The sequence below is a fragment of the Pristis pectinata genome, chromosome 2, assembly GCF_009764475.1.
Source record: "Pristis pectinata isolate sPriPec2 chromosome 2, sPriPec2.1.pri, whole genome shotgun sequence".
In the NCBI taxonomy this organism is placed as follows: domain Eukaryota; kingdom Metazoa; phylum Chordata; class Chondrichthyes; order Rhinopristiformes; family Pristidae; genus Pristis; species Pristis pectinata.
This window is the reverse complement of record NC_067406.1, coordinates 97215268-97233906: the sequence shown is the minus strand read 5'-3', so window position 1 is coordinate 97233906 and position 18639 is coordinate 97215268. Positions and strand designations below refer to the sequence as shown.

Sequence of the window (18639 nt, the reverse complement as noted above, 5' to 3'; positions counted from 1 at the left end):
TAAGTTAATTATTTTTGTACATTTAATTTTGCTGATAACATATTTAATGTATAAATAAAATGGGGATCAGAATTTAATTGAGCAATCTTTGATGAACATTTCCATCCCACTGATTATTTGCAGCAATGTCTGTGAGTCAGAGGTCATGACTTCATTCAATGTGTGCTCTGTGATGCTTCTTTCACAATCAATATGAGTTGTTATCAACATATACTCAGGGACTCAATAAGATAAAGCAGCTCTGGGGACCCAGTTCATTAATTTGCCACAGTGAGAGCATCTTTTTTGGATTATATCATGTCAGGAACAAAGAAAAAGTTCTTATTTTTCCTGCTTGTTCAGCTCCTTGCATTTTCATCTTTTAAGGCTGTAAGTGATTTTCTGGGGTGGACATTAGTACATAACTGGTTTAAAGTTGATTTTACTTCAGAGAACATGTCATTATATTTTACTTTGTTTTTAATCACAGGTTTCACCTGAAGCACCTTGCTGCATCTTAGACAAGCGCTTTGTAAGTTGAGATTTACTATGCTACTTAACTTATTACAATCTTTTGAGGTGGAAGTCTCAATATATCATACATTTTTTATTCCTTTTTGACAATTTAGGGAGAATTTTGCCCAACGACATGTGGAGTCAGTAACTTCTATCAAGATTACCAGAGCAATGTTAACAAAGAACTCAAGGATATTGAAAAAGATTTGAATACTATTCATAATGTATCCACTATAACCAAAAATAAGATTGATAATATTGTACAAACAAATACTATCATGAAGAAACAATCATCAGGTAATACTCCATGTTAGCTTATGTACATGGGAAATGTCAAACTATTTCCCTAAAAGTGTTCCAGAATTACTTCCCTATCAGTCTATATGATATTTTCTGTGTTCTTATTTTTATAGACATTTACATTCATAGGTTAAGAGAAATACAGTCAGAGATTTTGATGTATGAAAAAAACAGCAAAGGTGTAGATACAGAAATACAGTAAGTACAATATTACTCTATTGTGGGAATGATGAGATAAAGAAAAAGTATTATGACATATTTGCATGTGATGAATCAGCTAAATAGTGACTAATTGTGTTAAACATTATTTAATTTTCCAAGTGTTTTTCTCCAAAGGGGAACTGCAAAAGCTTGATTAAGAGGGGTCAACTACAAAATCTGTAAATCTGAAAAATCAAAGCAGAATCTGTTGGAAATTCACAGCAGGTGGTCAGTCCTTTAAAAAAGAAATAAAATGACTTACTGTTTCTAATCTGCCAATTATACTTGGAGCAGATTTTGCAGTAGAAGTAACAGTAAATATATAAAGAAAAACAAAGTCACATAGTACTCTAGAAGTTTATGGCATAGAATGAAGTTGTTCAGTCCATTTTGTCTATGTTGAGTATTTGAAAGAATGACCAAATTAGTCTCACTCCCACCATTTTCTATGTAGCCCAACAATTTTATTCACTTTGGTAACTCTTGTACCATCACTATTTCAGGCAATTTGTTTCAGAGCACATTTGGTGGCATAAAAAGAATTTCTTCATGTCACTTCTTTTTCCCAATCACTTTAAATCAGTTTTGTTTTGGTCATTCATCCTTTTACTTCTGAGGAAAAACTTTTTCTCTTATTATTAATATTTTTATTACTTTTATTAATATCGTTCATGATCTGGAACACTTCTATAACCAGCTCCTTCCTTCCTCTGCTCCAATCAGTTTCTCTAATGTCTCCATAAAACTTCTATAGTATTATGTGACTTTGTTTTTCTTTATATAATGCCTTACAGGAGGAGAGGACTGGGGAAGTGGGGTTTAAGGTAATGGTTGTGGGTAGCAAATAGGGATATTGTGGATTGGGCCGAGGTATATTCGCTCATGATCAGTTCTAGGGTGGTGGATACACTCAAGATGATCAGGGTCACAATCAGTTTTGGAATGTGGGAATCATCACTGGGCCCAGGGAGACATAAGAGAGAGTTAATATGTGGATTAAGATCATTAGTTACCTGAAACAGTCCATTGGGTTAAACTTGCTCAGATGAGTTTCCATTAAAATATACAGAAGCACGTCTCTCTTATATGATATAGATCAGGTTCCTCATGAAGGAGCTGCTCTGTTCTTGGATCACTCATGCATGTATGAAAATAGGGGAAGTGGTAGCCAGGTGTGAGTTGAACACTGCTCTGCATGCCAGTGTATTTGGCTACATTAGTACAAATGGCAGATTAAGGACACAAATTGAAAACCACAGATTTAGTGAAGCAAGTAGCAAGTCCCAGGCTGCACTTTGCCAATATTTTTTCAATGGAACTTTATTTAGTAGTGCTCATAAATGTAGCTTCATGCTGGCAGTTCTTAAAGTAAAATTCATGACCCAAAATAAATACCTTTCTGGAGGTCTGTACTAGCCTGGCAACACCGTCACCCCATCCTCACCTCCCTAACGACTTCTCTCCTCTCCACTTCTTTCTCTCCCTCCCCATCCGCCAGTCAGTCAGTCGTAGTGTAATAGAATCGTATAGCAAAGGAAAGAGGATTTTGGCCCACTTTGTCTATACTGACCAGAAGTATCTATCTATACTAATCCCACATACCAGCAACTGGTGCATAGCCGACTATGCCTTGGCGATTCAAATGCTTGTCCAGATGCTTCTTAAATGTTGTGGGAGTCTCTGCCTTCACCACCTTCCAAGCAGTGTATTCCAGATTGCAACCACCCTCTGGGTGAAAAAGTTCTTTTTCTGATTCTATCTAAACCTTTTGCTTCTCGCCTTATTCCTATGCCCTCTGGTCTTACACACCTCTGCCATGGGGAAAGGTTGTTTACCATCTGCCCTATTTATGCCTCTCATAATTTTGTACATCTCTATTAGCAACCACCTGCTGCCACCCCCACCCATCCCTCCCAACCTTCCAGCCTCCTCTGCTCCAAGGAAATCAAATCAAATCCAACCCATTCAGTCTCACCTCATAAGTGAAACATTTCATCCCAGGCAACATCCTGGTGAATATCCTTTGCAGTCACGTCTTCCTTACAGTGTGACAACCAGAATTGCATGCAATATTCCAGAAATGGCCTAATCAATAATTTATAAACTTGTATTAAGTTTGTCCCTGCTCCTATTCTCGATAACCCAGAACCCAGTTAATGAAGGCAAGCATCCTGTATGTGTTCTTTACCACCCCATCTACCTATGCTGCCACCTTCAGGTATCTTTGGACATGCACAGCAAGGCCCTTTTGTTCCTCAATACTCCTGAGGGTCCTACCATTCATGGTATATGTACTATCTTGATTAGACCGTCCCTAAATGCTTCACCTCATACTTACCAGATTAAATTCCATCTGCCATTTCCCTGCTAGTTTACCAGCTGACCAATGGAGACACAAGAGATTGCTGATGCTGGAATCTAGCGCAACAAACAATCTGCTGGAGGAACTCAGCGGGTCGAACAGCATCTGTGGGTTAAAGGAATGGTTGACAGTTTGGATCACAACCCTGAATCAGGACTCAATTCAGAGCTTTTATTGCAGGGTTTTGACTCAATACTTCAATAATTCCTTTCCTCCCACAGACGCAGCTCAAACCGTTGAGTTCCTCCAGCAAATTGTTTGTTGCTACCAGCTGACCAAAATCATTCTGTAGCCTGATGACCTTCACTATTAACACGGCCAATTTTAGTTTTATTTATCTCTCCTTTTCCTACTATCATTCTTCCAGCCAAGTCTATCATTCCAATTGAAGGGTCTCGACTTAAAAGATCGACTGTCCATTTCCCTCCATAGATGCTGCCTGACCTGCTGAGTTATTCCAGCGCTTTGTGTATTGCTCCAGATTCCAGCATCTGGAGTCTCTTTTGTCTCCATCGTTCCCTTCCCCTCACTCCCCTTACTGTCTCTCATTCTCTCTCCTCTACATCTCTACCTCCCTCTATCCTCTCCCTCAGACTCCATTCTCCCGTAATCACACTTTCTCCCCCTCCTCTCCTATGCTTCTCCACATCTCCCCCCTTTGTCCCTATTCCCTCCCTCTCCCTCCATCTTGTTTGCCTCACCTCTGCCTCCTTCCCACCCCTTAAGACCTCCTGAGGTCACAACCCTGCCCTTCTACTCATCACCTCTGCTTCCAATGCATATACCTTTCCCTCCCTCACTTTCATCTTCTTTCACCTCCCTCCGTCATCCTCTTCCAGCAGTTTATTTTTGCTCCAAGAGTTCTGACAGCAGCAGGTCTGAGGGTTGTTGCCCATGACCTGAGACCTATGCTTGGGTTCCAAGGTTCCAGGCAGAGCAGAATATATGTACGTAGTGTTGGAGAGCATCCTTTGTCTGAAGGCTAACAGCAGGTGAGAGTGTGGGATCACAGCCTGAGGCAAATGATGGACGGACGGACGGACGAGGGGTGGGGTGGGGGAGGCGGGGTTGATGTAGAAATCCGGAGTTCTTGGCCTAACAGCAGAAAAGTGCTCCTTTTTACTTGAGTAACTGACCTCTAGGCTTAATTTACCAGAATGTTGTTTATGTGTGAGCAGTAGCTTGGGAAAAATCTTTTCTGAAATGGATGCACAATCTGCACCCAAATCAGTTTGCACCTCTTGGTCATTAGATATTAATACCTGTTGTCTCTGCACAAATTATGTTTTTAACTTTTTCCTTATTTTCAACAGGGATTTGGAAAGCATAGTATTAATGAACAGTGAAAAAATAAGTAGTTTAAAGAAAGTTACCCAACAACTTCATGACAGATGCAGTGCGTCATGTCAAGACACAGTTCAAATAAATGAAATTACAGGTCAAGGTTAGCATCGCCTTTTAAATAGTTACATTTGTGTGTGTATTGAAATTCTTTTTGATTTATATTTATCCAGTTTTCTGAATACGGATGTCACTGGCAAGGCTTGCACTTATGTTGATTGTCAAGGGCAAACAGTTAGATTGTCTCTTGTTGAAGATGGTCATTGCCTGGCACTTTTGTGGTGCAAATGCTACTCTCTGCACAGGTCATGCCTGAGTGCTGTGTAGATTTTATTGCAGGCAACTATGGACTGCTTCCTTTGCTGAAGAGTTGGGAATGGAAGTAAACATTGTGGAATTATCAGTGAACATCCTCACCTCTGATCTTATGATGGAAGGAAGGTCATTGATGAAGCAACTGCTATTTATATTTCAAAGGTCATCCAGAACTCGTTTTCTTCCTCATTTGGGTGGTTTAATATTTTATTTTATTAACTTATCCTAATTTGCTAAAGTCCTGTTCATCAACATTCCTAAACTTACTGAAAAATAATAGATTCCAGTCCAACAAAGCGTTGAATTTAAAATCGTCCTCCTGCATGTCAACCCTGTTCCCATTTTTGTTTCTATCATCGACTCATTCCAACCCTACCAACCTCTTTGGACTCTGCATTTCTCTATTTTCCTTTGCAATATTTTGTCCCCAAGTCACCAAGAGTTGCACGATTAATCAGGGACAATATCACAGCTGTACTCAGAGTGGAAATAATGAAGGGCACATCTACTGAGTCGATATGGGTAGAACTCAAAAATAAGAAAGGTGCAATCACTCTGATGTACTTAACTATAGAGCCCCCAATAGCCATTGGGACATTGAGGAACAGATATGCAGGCAGATTAGGGAAAGGTGTAAAAACAGCAGGGTTATTGTTAGGGGTGACTTCAACTTCCTCATTATAGACTGGGACCCCTGCAAGAGGTTTAGATGGGGCAAAATTTGTCAGGAGAATCCAGGAGGATTTCTGAAATCAGTATGAAAATAGTCCAATGAGAGGAGGGGCCGTACTGGACCTGGTGTTGGGAGATGAGCCCGGCCAGGTAACTGACCTTTCAGTGGGAGAACACTCCTTAAGTTTTAAGATAGCTATAGGTAAGGATAAATATGGGCCTTGCTGGAGAGTATTAAATTGGAGCAGGGCAAATTACGAGAGTACTAGGCAGGAACTAGGAAGAATTAATTGGGAACAACTGTTTTGGGCAAGTCCACATCTGACATGTGGAGGGTGTTTAAAGACCAGCTGCACAGAGTACAGGACAGGTATGTTCCAGTAAGAAGGAAGGACAAGGGTGGCAAGGATGTTGAGAGAGATGGTGAATTTAGTCAAGAAGAAAAAGGAAGTGTATGTAAGGTTTCGGAAGCTAAAATCAAATGGAACCCTTGAAGATTATATAGAAAAGAACTCAAGAAGAGGAGAGCTAGGAAGGGCCATTAAATGTCCTTGGCAAGGAGGGTTAAAGAGAATCCCAAGGCATTCTGTACATACATCAAGAGTGAGGATAACTAGGGAGAAGGTAGGACCACTGAAGGATAAAGGAGGGAACATGTGCTTGGAGGCAGAGAATATGGGCGAGGCACCAATTGAATACTTTGCATCAGTATTTACTAAGGAGAAGGACATGGAGGATAGGGAGATCAGTGTGGAGCATATTAACATGCTAGGGCATTTTGAGATAAAGAAGGAGATAGTGTTGGGTCTCTTAAATAACGTTAAGGTGGATAAGTCCCTAGGGCCTGATGGGATATACCCCAGGTTATTGAGAGAGGCAAGAGATGAGATTGCTAGGGCCTTAACCAGAATCTTCATGTCCTCTCTAGCCACAGGCGAGGTCTTAGAGGACTGGCGAGTAGCTATTGCTATTCCATTATTCAAGAAGGAAAATAGGGATAATCCCAGAAACCATAGACCAATGAGTCTCACGTCAGTCTATTGAGTCTATTGGAGAGGATTCTTAGGGATAGGATTTATGAGCGTTTGGAAAACCATGGTCCAATTAGGGATAGTCAGTGTGGCTTTGTGCTGGGCAAGTCATGTCTTACTAACTTGATTGAGGTTTGAGGAGGTGACGAAGGTGATTGATGAAGGTAGAGCAGTGGATATGGTCTACATGGATTTTAGTAAGGTATTTGAAAAGGTCCATTGTAGTTGGCTCATCCAGAAGATTAAGATTCATGGGATCCACAGTGACTTGGCCGTTTGGATTCAAAATTTGCTTGTTCATTGAAGGCAGAGGGTAGTGGTCAATGGGACTTATTCCGGCTGGAGGTTCTGCAGGGATCCGTACTGGGACCTCTGCTCTTTATGATATATATAAATGACCTGGATGGGTGGGTCAGTAAGTTAGCAGACAACACAAAGATTGGTGGTGTTGTGGATAATGTTGAATATTGCTTAAGGAGACAGCAGGTTATAGATCAGTTGCAGATATGGGCAGAGAAATGGTAGATGGAGTTTAATCCAGCTAAGTGTGAGGTGTTACACTTTGGGAGAAACAGTTAGGCCCTTAACAGTGTTGATGTACAGAGGGATCTTGGGGTCCAAGTCCATAGATTCCTGAAAGTGGCTTGGCAGGTTGACACGGCAGTAAAGAAGGCATATGCATGCTTGTCTTTATTAGTTGAGGCACTAAGTTCAAAATTCATTAAACTATTTTGCAGGTTTATAAAACTCTAGTTAGGCCATATCTGGAGTATTGAATTCAATCTGGTCACCCCATTTTTGGAAGGATGTGGAGGCTTTGGAGAGGGTGCAGAAGAGGTTTACCAGAAAGCTGCCTGGATTAGAGGGCATGTGCTATAAGGACACATTGACAGACTTGGATTGTTTTCTTGGCAGCAGCAGAGGCTGAGGAGAGATCTGATAGGAGTTTACAAGATTATGAGAGGCATTGATAAAGTAGACAGCCAGTATCTTTTTCCAGGGTCGAAATGTCTAATACTAGAAGGCATGCATTTAAGGTGAGAGGGGATAAGTTCAAAGGAGATGTGTGGGGCAAATTTTTTGCACAGAGAGTGGTGGATGACTGGAATGCACTGCCAGGGGTGGTGGTGGAGGCAGATACAATAGAAGCGTTTAAGAGGCACATGAACATACAAAGAATGGAGGGATATGGACATTGTGTAGGCAGAAGTGATTAGTTTAGTTAAGCATTTAAATACTAGTTTAATTAATATGGCACAACATTGTTGTGCTGTACTGTTCTATATTCTATTTTCTAGGTATCCCTTCAGTTATCTAAAAAATCTGAAATTCCTTCCCCAAATTTTCATACTGTTAACGCTGCCTCCACATTACACACATTCATTGAAATCTTCCTTTTAATCTACTTAACTGGCTTGATATCAAATTGTGCCTGATAATGGTCCTGTAAAATGCTTTGTGATGTTTTACAATGTTGCCATTATCTAAATGCATTACTGTAAGATATTATGCATTTATTAACCATTGTTGTATTTTCTGAGTTTTGCCATTGACAAATACTGAGTTGATATTATTGCAATTTTGGACTAATTATAATCAGCCATTGAGCTATAATGTGATCCTATTCAGACTGCCAAGATATTGCTAACAAGGGTGCAAGAACAAGCGGTCTTTACCACATCCGACCATTGAGAGCCCGCCGGCAGTTCTTGGTGTACTGTGAGATAGATTCGGCTGGGAGAGGCTGGACAGTGCTGCAAAGGGTAAGTTATTCCACAGCTCAGCTAGTGACAAGTAGATTTTTCAAAACCACTGAGAGTTTTAATCTAATTTCTTTCAGAGGCTTGATGGCAGTGTGGAATTTGCTCAAAATTGGATTCCTTATAAGGAAGGATTTGGATATTTGTCACCTGATGATAGCACAGAATTCTGGCTTGGCAATGAGAAGATACATTTAATAACTACACAGGGTGGTGGGCCCTATTTGCTCGAAATTGTCATGAAGGACTGGTCAAATGAGCGGAGGTAATGTTTGATTTTATTCACATCAGCAATAAAGTGTATGTGCTATCATTTATAAGAAGTAAAACAAATACTGTACAGTATCAGTGTTTAAGACATCAGTTCCAACTATTTGCTATTTAATTTATCACATTTGTAGAATTTTTTTAGTTTTTACTTTTCCAGTTTCTGATGAGGTTGTTTCTTAACATTTTCCAGCCACAGGGCCTTTCATTGACACTCCCTGCATGGCTAGAACCATAGAACCATAGAACACTACAGCACAGAAAACAGGCCCTTCTAGTCTGTGCCGAAACTTTATTCCGCTAGTCCCATTGACCTGCACCCAGTCCATAACCCTCCAGACCTTTCCCATCCATGTATCTATCCAATTTATTCTTAAAACTTAAGAGTGAACCCGCATTTACCATGTCAGACTGCAGCTCGTTCCACACTCCCACCATTCTCTGAGTGAAGAAGTTCCCCCTGATGTTCCACTTAAACCTTTCCCCTTTCACCCTAAAGCCATGTCCTCTCATACTTATCCCTCCTAAACTAGGTGGAAAGAACCTGCTCGCATTTACTCTGTCTATACTCTGTCTTCCCTCTTGGAAAGGTCCACTTCTGCTCAATATCCTTAAACAGAACTGATATGTTATGCCAGATGCAAATTTTATGAAGCATTGCACGCTTTTGTTTTGTAATGAGGCTACATGCATAATTGTAATCGATGATGCAGCAAAGTCACCAACCCAATGGCATACAAATTTTGGCAAGTGACGTGAGGCATATATGGGTTCATCCTTAATCATTTGATTATTTGATAGTCTTAAAAATGAAGTCCATGTCCTGATGGAAGGTTCTTTTTTAGTATGAAAAAAGGTGTTGAGTTATCAGGTGTTGATGGTAATCTGATGATAATATATAGGGAAATCACACATGGGCATAGGTGATTTTAACTTCCCAAATATTAACTGGGACTGCCTCAGTTCTAAGGGTTTAGATGGGGCAGAATGTGTTGAGTGCGTCAGGGAAAACTTTCGAAGCAATATATAAATGGACCTACTAGAAAAGGAACTACACTCTAGTAAAGAAGGAAATGAGGCTGGGCTAGAGGTTGATTTGTAAGCAAGGGAGCAATTTGGGACCAGTAACCATGATTCTATTAGTTTGAAGATAGTCATGAAAAAAGACTTCTGGTCTTCAAGTTAATGTTCTAAATTGGGGAAGGCTTACTTCCAGGGAATCAGACAGGAACTCTCAAAAGTTGATTGGGACAGGCTGCTTACAAGTAAAGGGACATCTGGTAATTTGGAGGTTTTCAAACTGAGATAGGGAGAGTTCAGCATGTTCCTGTTAGAGTGAAGGGAATGGCTGGGAAGATTAGGGAACCTTGGTTAACGAGGGATATTGAGGGCCTGGTCAGGAAAAAGAAGTAGACATATGTTTCATATAGGAGTTAAAGGTATGTAGGAGTACACAAGAAGGAAATAGGTTGAGTGAGCTAGGGCTTTTCTCTTTGGAGAGAAGGAGGATGAGAGGTGACTTGATAGAGGTGATAATAGGCATAGATCGAGTGGACAGTCAGAGACTTTTTCCCAGGGCGACAATAGCTAACACAAGGGGGCATAATTTTAAAGTGACTGGAGGAAGATATAAGGGGGATGTCAAGGGTAAGTTCTTTACACAGAGAGTGATGGGTGCTTGGAATGCACTGCTGGCAGAGGTTGTGGGGCAGATACACCAGGGATATTTGAGAGACTCTTAGATAGACACATGAATGATAGAGAAATGGAGGGCTATGTGGGAGGGAGGGGTTAGATAGATCTTAGAGCAGGATAAAATGTCAACACAACATTGTGGGCCAAAGGGCTTGTACTCTGCTGTAATGTTCTATGTTCTATGAAATTAGGAGGACAAAAAAGGGCCATGAGGTATATCTGGCAGATAAGGTAAAGGACAATCCTAAAAAATTCTATAAGTATATTAAAAGTAAAAGGGTAGCTAGGGATTGAGTAGGTCACCTTAAGGATCAGTGTCATAATCTGTCTGTGGAGCCATGGGAGATGGGCAAGGTCTTGAATTAATACTTCTCATTTGTATATACTATGAAGAAGGACATGGAAGCTAGTGAGTTCAGGGAAGAGAACAGTGATGACCTGAAGCATATCAGCATTATGAAGGAGGAGATGTTGGAGGTCTTGAAACATAAAAAGGAGCCTGACCAGGTGAATTGTAGGATGTGTGGGAAGCAAGGTAGGAGATTGTAGAGATCCTGGCAGAGATACTTGTATCTTCGTTAGCCACAGGTGAAGTACCAGAAGACTGGAGGATAGCTAATGCGTCTTTCTTTAAGGAGGGCAGCAGGGATAAATCAACAAGCTACAAACCAGTGGTATATCAGTGGTGGGAAAGTTATTGGAAGGGGTTCTGAGAGACCTGATTTATTTGCATTTGGAAAGTCAAGGACTGATTAGGGATAGTCAGCATTGGCTTTGTGTGTGGGAAATCATGTCTCATGAATTTAATTGAGTTTTTTGAAGAAGTGTCAAAGACGATTGACAAAGGTAGGGAGGTAGATTTTGTTGACATAGACTTTAGCAAGGCCTTTGACAAGGTCCCGCATGGTAGGCTGGTCCAGAAGATCGGATCACACGGGATCAAAGGTGATCTAGCCAATTGGATACAAAATTGCTTGGTGGTAGGTGACAGAGCATGATAATGAAGAGTTGTTTATCACATTGGAGGCTTATAATCAGTGGTGTGATGCAGGGATCAGTGCTGGGTACTCTTGTCCTTTGTTGCATATATTAATGATTTGGATGAGAATGTAGGTTTGCAGATGACATCAAAATTTGTGGTATAGTGGACAGTGAAGCAGGTTGTCTAATGTCACAACAGGTGGGCAAGGGAATAGCAGACGGAATTCAACTCAGACAAGCGTGATGTGATGCATTTTGGTAAGTTAAACCAGACCAGGAAGTACTCAGTGTATGGCAGGGCCCTGGGGAGGATTGTTGAACAGAGACACCTTGGGGAAGTACGTAGTTGCCTGAAAGTGGCAATACAGCCTTCATAGGCTGAGGCATTGAGTACAAGAATTGGGATGTCATATTACAGTTGCATAAAATGTTGGTAGGTGACACTTGGAGTATTGTGTGCAGTTCTGGTTGCCACATTTACAGGAAAGATGTGATTAAGCTAGAGAGGATGCAGAAAAGATTCACAAGGATGTTGCCTGGATTGGAGGGCTTGAGTTGTAAGGACAGATTGGATAGGCTATGTCTTTTTTCCCCAGGAGCAAAAGAAACTGAGAGATGTCTTACTAGAAGTATATAAAATTTTGAGAGGCATAGGTAGTGTAGATAGCCAGTCTGTTTCCCATGGTAGGGTGTCTAAGGTCAAAGGGCAAAAGTTTAAGATGAGAGGGAATTGGTTCAAAGGGGATCTGAGGGGTATATTTTTCACACAAAGAATAGTTGGTATCTGGAATGAGCTACCAGAGGAGGTGGTGGAGGCAGGAACAGTAACCACATTTAAGAGACATCTGGACAGGTACTTGGATGAGCAAAGCCTAAAGGGAAATGGAATTAATGCAGGCAAATAAGATTAATATAGATAGACAAGATGGTCAACATTGATGCAATTGGCCAAAGGGGCAGTTTCTATGCTGTACAACTCTATGACTCTATGAAGTAATTTCAGCATTACAGTGCCTGTAGACATTTCAAGTTACGTATTTAACATTTTATTTTAGCTTGAGAAATGACTGGTCTTTATAAGAATTCACTGCACTAAACATTTAACAGATATCTGGATTTCACGGAGTGGATCATGATGGTAGGAACCTATGAGGTACTAAGGATCAGAGGGACTTTGGTGTACACATTGAAACATTCCTGAAGGCAGAAGTACAGGTAGATAAATAGAATATAGGAGCAAGGCAGCTATATATATAAGACGTTAGTTTGGCCTTCACTGGAGTATGCAGTTCTGGTTGCCACACCATATATTTGTACTGGAGAGAGCACAGAGGAGATTCACCAGGATGTTGAGTGGGTGGAATGTTTGTTATGAGGAGAGAGTGGATAGGCTGCGTCTGGAGCAGAGAGGCTCCTAAGTTATGAGTGGTATAGATAGATTAGATACTGAGAAACCTTTCCCCTTAGCAGAAGTATCTACAGCTATTGGTCAAAGATATGGAGGTAGGAGATTTAAAAGAGTTGAGGAAGAATTTTTTTCAGCCAGATGGTGATTCAAATGTGAAATACATTGCCTAAGGATTGGGTGGAGGCAGACACTCTCAACATTTATAGTAATATTTAAATGAACACTTGAAATGCCATGGCATAGAAGGCCACAGGATAAGTGGTAGAAAGTAGGATTAGTATGAATAAGTACTTGATGACCAGCATGGACACGGTGGGCCAAAGTACCTGTTTCCATGCTCCATGATTCAATGTTATATTAAAGATGATTGAAGATATCTAGATTACCATTATTTTCTCCCCATCCAGAGTTGCTCGGTATATGCAGTTTAAAGTGGGAAGTGAAGAGGACAAATATCGTTTGCGTTATAGTTATTATGAAGGAGGAGATGCAGGAGATGCTTTCGAAGGTGTCACCTTTCCTGATGATCCCAGTAGTGCATTCTTAACAGCACACAATGGAATGCAGTTTAGCACACCAGACGTTGATAATGATAAATACGAGCAGGCCAGCTGTGCTGAACAAGATCAATCTGGATGGTGGATGAACAGATGCCATGCAGCAAATCTTAATGGCAAATATCACCGAGGTAAAGTTTCTCATGCACAACTACAACTCCATTAGCAATGCAAACAGGCAAGATTGGAAAACTTTCCCCATGAAGTTCACTGAACAGAAATTTATTGTAAAATCAGTGCTCAGTTTTCAGGAGTGTACATAATATAAAAATGTGTGGTCATGAACAAAAAACTGAAATGATTTGTTCTAGAGGCTTGTTGACATACAATGTTTATGTGTTGATTGTTTTAGCATAACAGTAGCAAAAATTCTCCATTGAAAGACCCTTTGAAGTTTAATTTCACTGAGAGTGTTGCTCCAAAACATTGCTTTCATTCTTAGTTAATCTCCGTGTTCTTCTTTGAAATAGTGCAATGGGATTATTTATTTCCAGTTGAAAGGGTAAGCAAAAGCATTGTTTAATCTCTCATTCGAAGGATGGCATTCATTTTAATATTCAGAAGTGGACTTCAGTGTCCACCTAACTTTTTGTGCTCAGCCCTCTGGGTTGAGGCTTGAACCCATATCAATCAGAGTCATGAATTCTACCAATGAGCTATAGCACACACTGGTCTCAGAAGACCACCTGAGGAATAAAATCAGCAGGGAAATTCCATTCTTGGAGGTTTATAAATTCAATGACAAAGGTAAAGAAGAGGCATAAGGCATGCTTGTCTTCATAGGTCAGGGTATAGAATATAAAATTTAGGATGTTATGTTGCAATTTATAACACACTGGTTAGGCCACACTTGGGAATACTGTGTACAGTTCTGTTGCCACAAGATAGGAGGGATCTGCAGGAGAGATTCACCAGGATGTTGCTTGGACAGGAGGACTTTAGTTGTAGGGAAAAGATGGATAAGCCAGGTTTGTTTTCCCTGGAGTGAAGGAGACTGAGGGGTGAATTAATAGAGGTGTATAAAATTATTAGAGATATAGATAGGGCAGATAGTCAGAATCTTTTTCCCCTGGTAGGGGCATCAAAAATAAGAAGGCACAGGTTTAAGGTGAGAGGAAGGAGTTTTAAAGGGAATCTGAGGGGTAAATCTTCTTACACAGAGGGTGGTTGAGGGTAGTTGAACTTGATGCCAGAGGGAGATGATGGAGTCAGATACATTCATTACATTTAAGAGATATTTACAAGGATACTTGAACAGGCGTGGGACTAAAGGATATGGACCTAATGTGGGCAAAAAGGATTAGTGTAGATGGTCAAAAAGGTCAGCCTGGAAATGGGCCAAAGGACCCATTTCTGTGCTTTATAACCCCATGACTCTATGTAAACCTGCTGGTCTGCATTTAATCAAGTTACCCCTTCCACCTTTTATTAATGATTGTATAATACTAACAGTCCTCCAATTCTCTGCAGCACTCCTGTAGTCAAGGAAAAGTTTCTCCTTTAATTCTTGTAACATTCTGGGATATACTCTGAGGGACAAAATCAGCAGGGATGTTCCACTAGTACTACCTGCCTGAAATTTCTGTCTGAAGGGTCTTGAATGTCGTTGATACAACCAAGTGGCAACTGTCCCCTTTTTTCCCCTGCTTCTCGCCCCAACACCAAAACCCACCTTCTCACCAAATTTTTACCTCGTTTTAAATAGGAAATAACAGCAAACTGTTGAAAATCACCCCAGGTGATTCTGAAAGTTTCACAGGAATGGCAATATTAGTCTGATTTTTCTGAAAATGGCTGGTAGATTGATTCAGAACTGCCAGCATTTGTCTCTCTAGATGTCTACAAGCTCAAAATTTTACTTCAAGAGTGCATGAACACCAAAGTCCCAGACTTACAAAGAGGTATTCAATGTTGTCATTCCAATTGCAATCTGACATTAGACCCCTCACAGAATCCAACAGCAGAATGCAACATCTGCTTTCTGAACCGTGGTAGGTTTAATGAGGTTCAAGCTCAGTGATGGGATTCATTTTAATGGAGAGGAGTAGAAGTGAGGGAAAGAGATAAATTTCAGGTGGTTTATGTTTCTATATTAATTTAGATAATGAATATATATAAAAGTTTTCTAATTTTTAAATATTTTTAATTTTTAAAATAATTATTAAACTGCAAGCATGTGATTTATTTTTAATACCGTTTTAATTTTTTAGAACATTAGAGACATTCCTAAGCATTCAAATAGTTTGATAGCTGGTTCAGCCTGAGGGGATTGCTTAACCAACTGTAAAAACATTACTGTGGGCAGGGCTTAATTGGTTCATGCATATGATAGATACCACTGACAGTCAAAGACACTCACCATCCAGGATGTTCTTATCAAGAGACACACTTGAGATGAGGCTGAACCTTGTAGGCTGGCGAGTGAACATGAGCAGTCTGCTGCTACTTGGAAGTTCTAGGCTATTAGGACTTATTCCACATCTTTGATGGATAAGTTGTTTTAATTCAGCACCAATGTGAAATAGCAGAATTTCTCAGATTCATTTCACCCTCTGTGCCAGGTTAGCTGAACATGTGTAGTCTCGAGTTTGGGAAAGGAAAAGATCCACCCTGATTTCAACTACTGACACACAATGGAGAGCAAAATATGAAGATGGCCAGCTCAGCCGTAGTCAACTGCTTGACTTCTTTCGCACAACCCAAATTAATGTGCTGCTAACTTTCACAGTATAACCCGTACACGAAAAATGAGTTGGTGGATAAGATATTTAAAAACCCCAGAGTGAATCTATTGCCCATTATCCAGCACATCATGACCTCCATACAGAATGCCTACAGCTTGGGAAATAACCAGCTGATCCAACTGCTCAGTGTTGGTGTTTATGTCTGCAAGAGTCTCCAACCCCCAACGTTCCTTCTAATGCTTCCCTCTCACATAATTGTCTCAATTCTATGTCTCCATGCTGGTCACTTCAAGGTGCCATGACTCACATTTCTACAACTTTCTGGTGAGGAATTTCTCCTGAATTTCCCAACTGATTAATTAGTAACCATTTGGGATGTGAGTTTCAGAGAAAAATTGGGGAAGTATATAAGCAATACTTTGTGGTTTACTACTCAGACATGAGCTTTCATGATGTTAATACATGGAATTTTCACTGAATGCTGTTCATTTTTTGCTTTATTTTAGGTGGATATTACACAGTTGGTGCGACTACAGGTGGATATGATAATGGCATTATCTGGGCAACATGGCATGATCGCTGGTATTCTCTTCGAGAGACCACAATGAAAATCATACCATACAAGAAATATTCAGAGCTGAGATCCCAAACTTCACAAACCCAAGTTCATAGAGGCGATTCTTCATGGCTTCAAGCATAATTAAATTTTATGGCAGAGATATATTATAACTTCCAGCTTATCATGTGAATTCCTTAAATTTGAAGAGCACTCAAAACAGAATTAAATGCTGTGTTAAACATTATGCTGGATGAGCCTAGAATAAAGAACATATTGGATTCTAATTCCAAATCTTTACTCCTTTGAGTTGTCAACAATTTTGTTGTCATACATTTCTGGTATCTTTCATCTTTACTAAGATTTGACAACTTTTTAGAAACAAATTCACAAAATCCTGCAAGCATTCCCATTTATTTCTTAGGCGCTTCACTGCCACTTTCCTTATCATTGACAACCTTATGCATCCTTTGGATGTCTTTAACACCAAACTCTTCATTTTGTCAACTTCTTCAAAAATAAAAGCCTAAATTATAACTCTTAGCAGGAACTGGGTGGGTGATAGGTAATGGGTGTTGTGGAGTAATGAAATCTTTTGACACAGAAGGAGGCCATTTGGCCCATCATGTCTGTGTTGTCAATAAAGAGCCACCCAGTCTGGTCTCAACTTCTAGCATTGGGTTCTTAGTCCTTAAGGTCACAAGTCTTCAAGTAGACATCCAATTAATTTTTAAATATAATGAGAGCATTTACCTCCACCAGCATTTCTGTCAGTGAGTTCCAGACCTCTACACCACCTAGGTGAAAGGTCTTTTACTTCATCTCCTCCCTACCCTTCTGCCAATTACTTTATATCTATGCCCTTTGGCTTTTCACCCCTCTGGTAAGGGAAATAAATCACAAGGACACAAGGAAATAGGAGCAGGAATAAGTCATCAGGCCCTTCAAGCCTGCCTCACCATTTAACATGATCATGGCTCAACTCCACTTCTGTGCTATTTCTCCATACCAATCTATTCCTCGATCTTTCAAATATTTATCCACCTCCACCTTAAATACTTCTAATGATCCAGCTTCCACCGCCCTCCAGGGCAGAGAATTCCAGAGATTCATCATCGTCTATGAGAAGAAATTTATGCATACCTCAGTTTTAAATGACTGGTTCCTTGTATTGTAGCTATGCTCCCTTGTTTGAAACTCTCCCACTGATGAAAACATCCAACATCTACCCTGTCAAGCCCCTTTAGGATGTTGTATGTTTGAATAAGGTCACTCCTCATTCTTCTGAACTCCAAGGAATACAGACCTAAGCTATTTAGACTCTCCTGGTGGGTCAACCCTCTTATCCCAGGATTTTACCTGATGAATCTCTTTTGTACTGCCTCCAATGCTATTACAGTATATCCTTTTTTACATAAGGGGACCAAAAATGTGCACAGTATTCCAGGTGAGGCCTCACCAACGTCTTGTACAATCACAATAAAACCCTTCCTATTTTTAAACTCTAACTCCTTCGCAATGAGGCTCAAAATGCTATTTGCCTTCTTAACTTACTTGTGCCTGCTATTTTCTTTTGATTCATGCACCAGAACAGTGAGATCCCTCTGTACTTCACTCACTTGAAGTCCCTCTTTATTTAGATAATAATCTGTCTTTTGCTTTCTCTTACCAAAGTGCATGACTCCTCACTTCCCCATATCGAACTCTATTTGCCAGTCTTTTGCCCTCTCAATCAATCTATCCATCACAGAATCATAGTATCTTTATCACAACATGCCCTTCCACCTATTTTCATATCGTCAGCAAACTTGGAAACCTTACATACTGTTCTTTCCTCCAGGTCATTAATGTAAATCGTGAACAATTGCGGGCCAGGAACTGATCCCTGTGGTACTCCATTAGTTACCTCATTCCAGTCTGACAAGGACCCATTTATTCCAACTGTCTGTTTTCTATCAGACAGCCGGTTTTCAATCAATTCTAACACACATCTGCCAAAATGATGGGCTTTTAA

At 40.2% G+C, this 18639-nt stretch overlaps 1 protein-coding gene across 1 annotated transcript; it reads left to right on the top strand.

Annotated features, from left to right (window-relative positions):
• Positions 1–206: 206 nt before the first annotated feature.
• fgg (fibrinogen gamma chain) lies at positions 207–16925 on the top strand. The gene is made up of 9 exons (XM_052036001.1): positions 207–369; positions 470–511; positions 609–792; positions 909–993; positions 4672–4802; positions 8347–8480; positions 8558–8742; positions 13236–13516; positions 16576–16925. Exons 1-9 carry the CDS (start codon positions 298–300, stop codon positions 16767–16769), a joined length of 1308 nt encoding a protein of 435 aa, XP_051891961.1. The 5' UTR covers positions 207–297; the 3' UTR covers positions 16770–16925.
• Positions 16926–18639: the final 1714 nt, after the last annotated feature.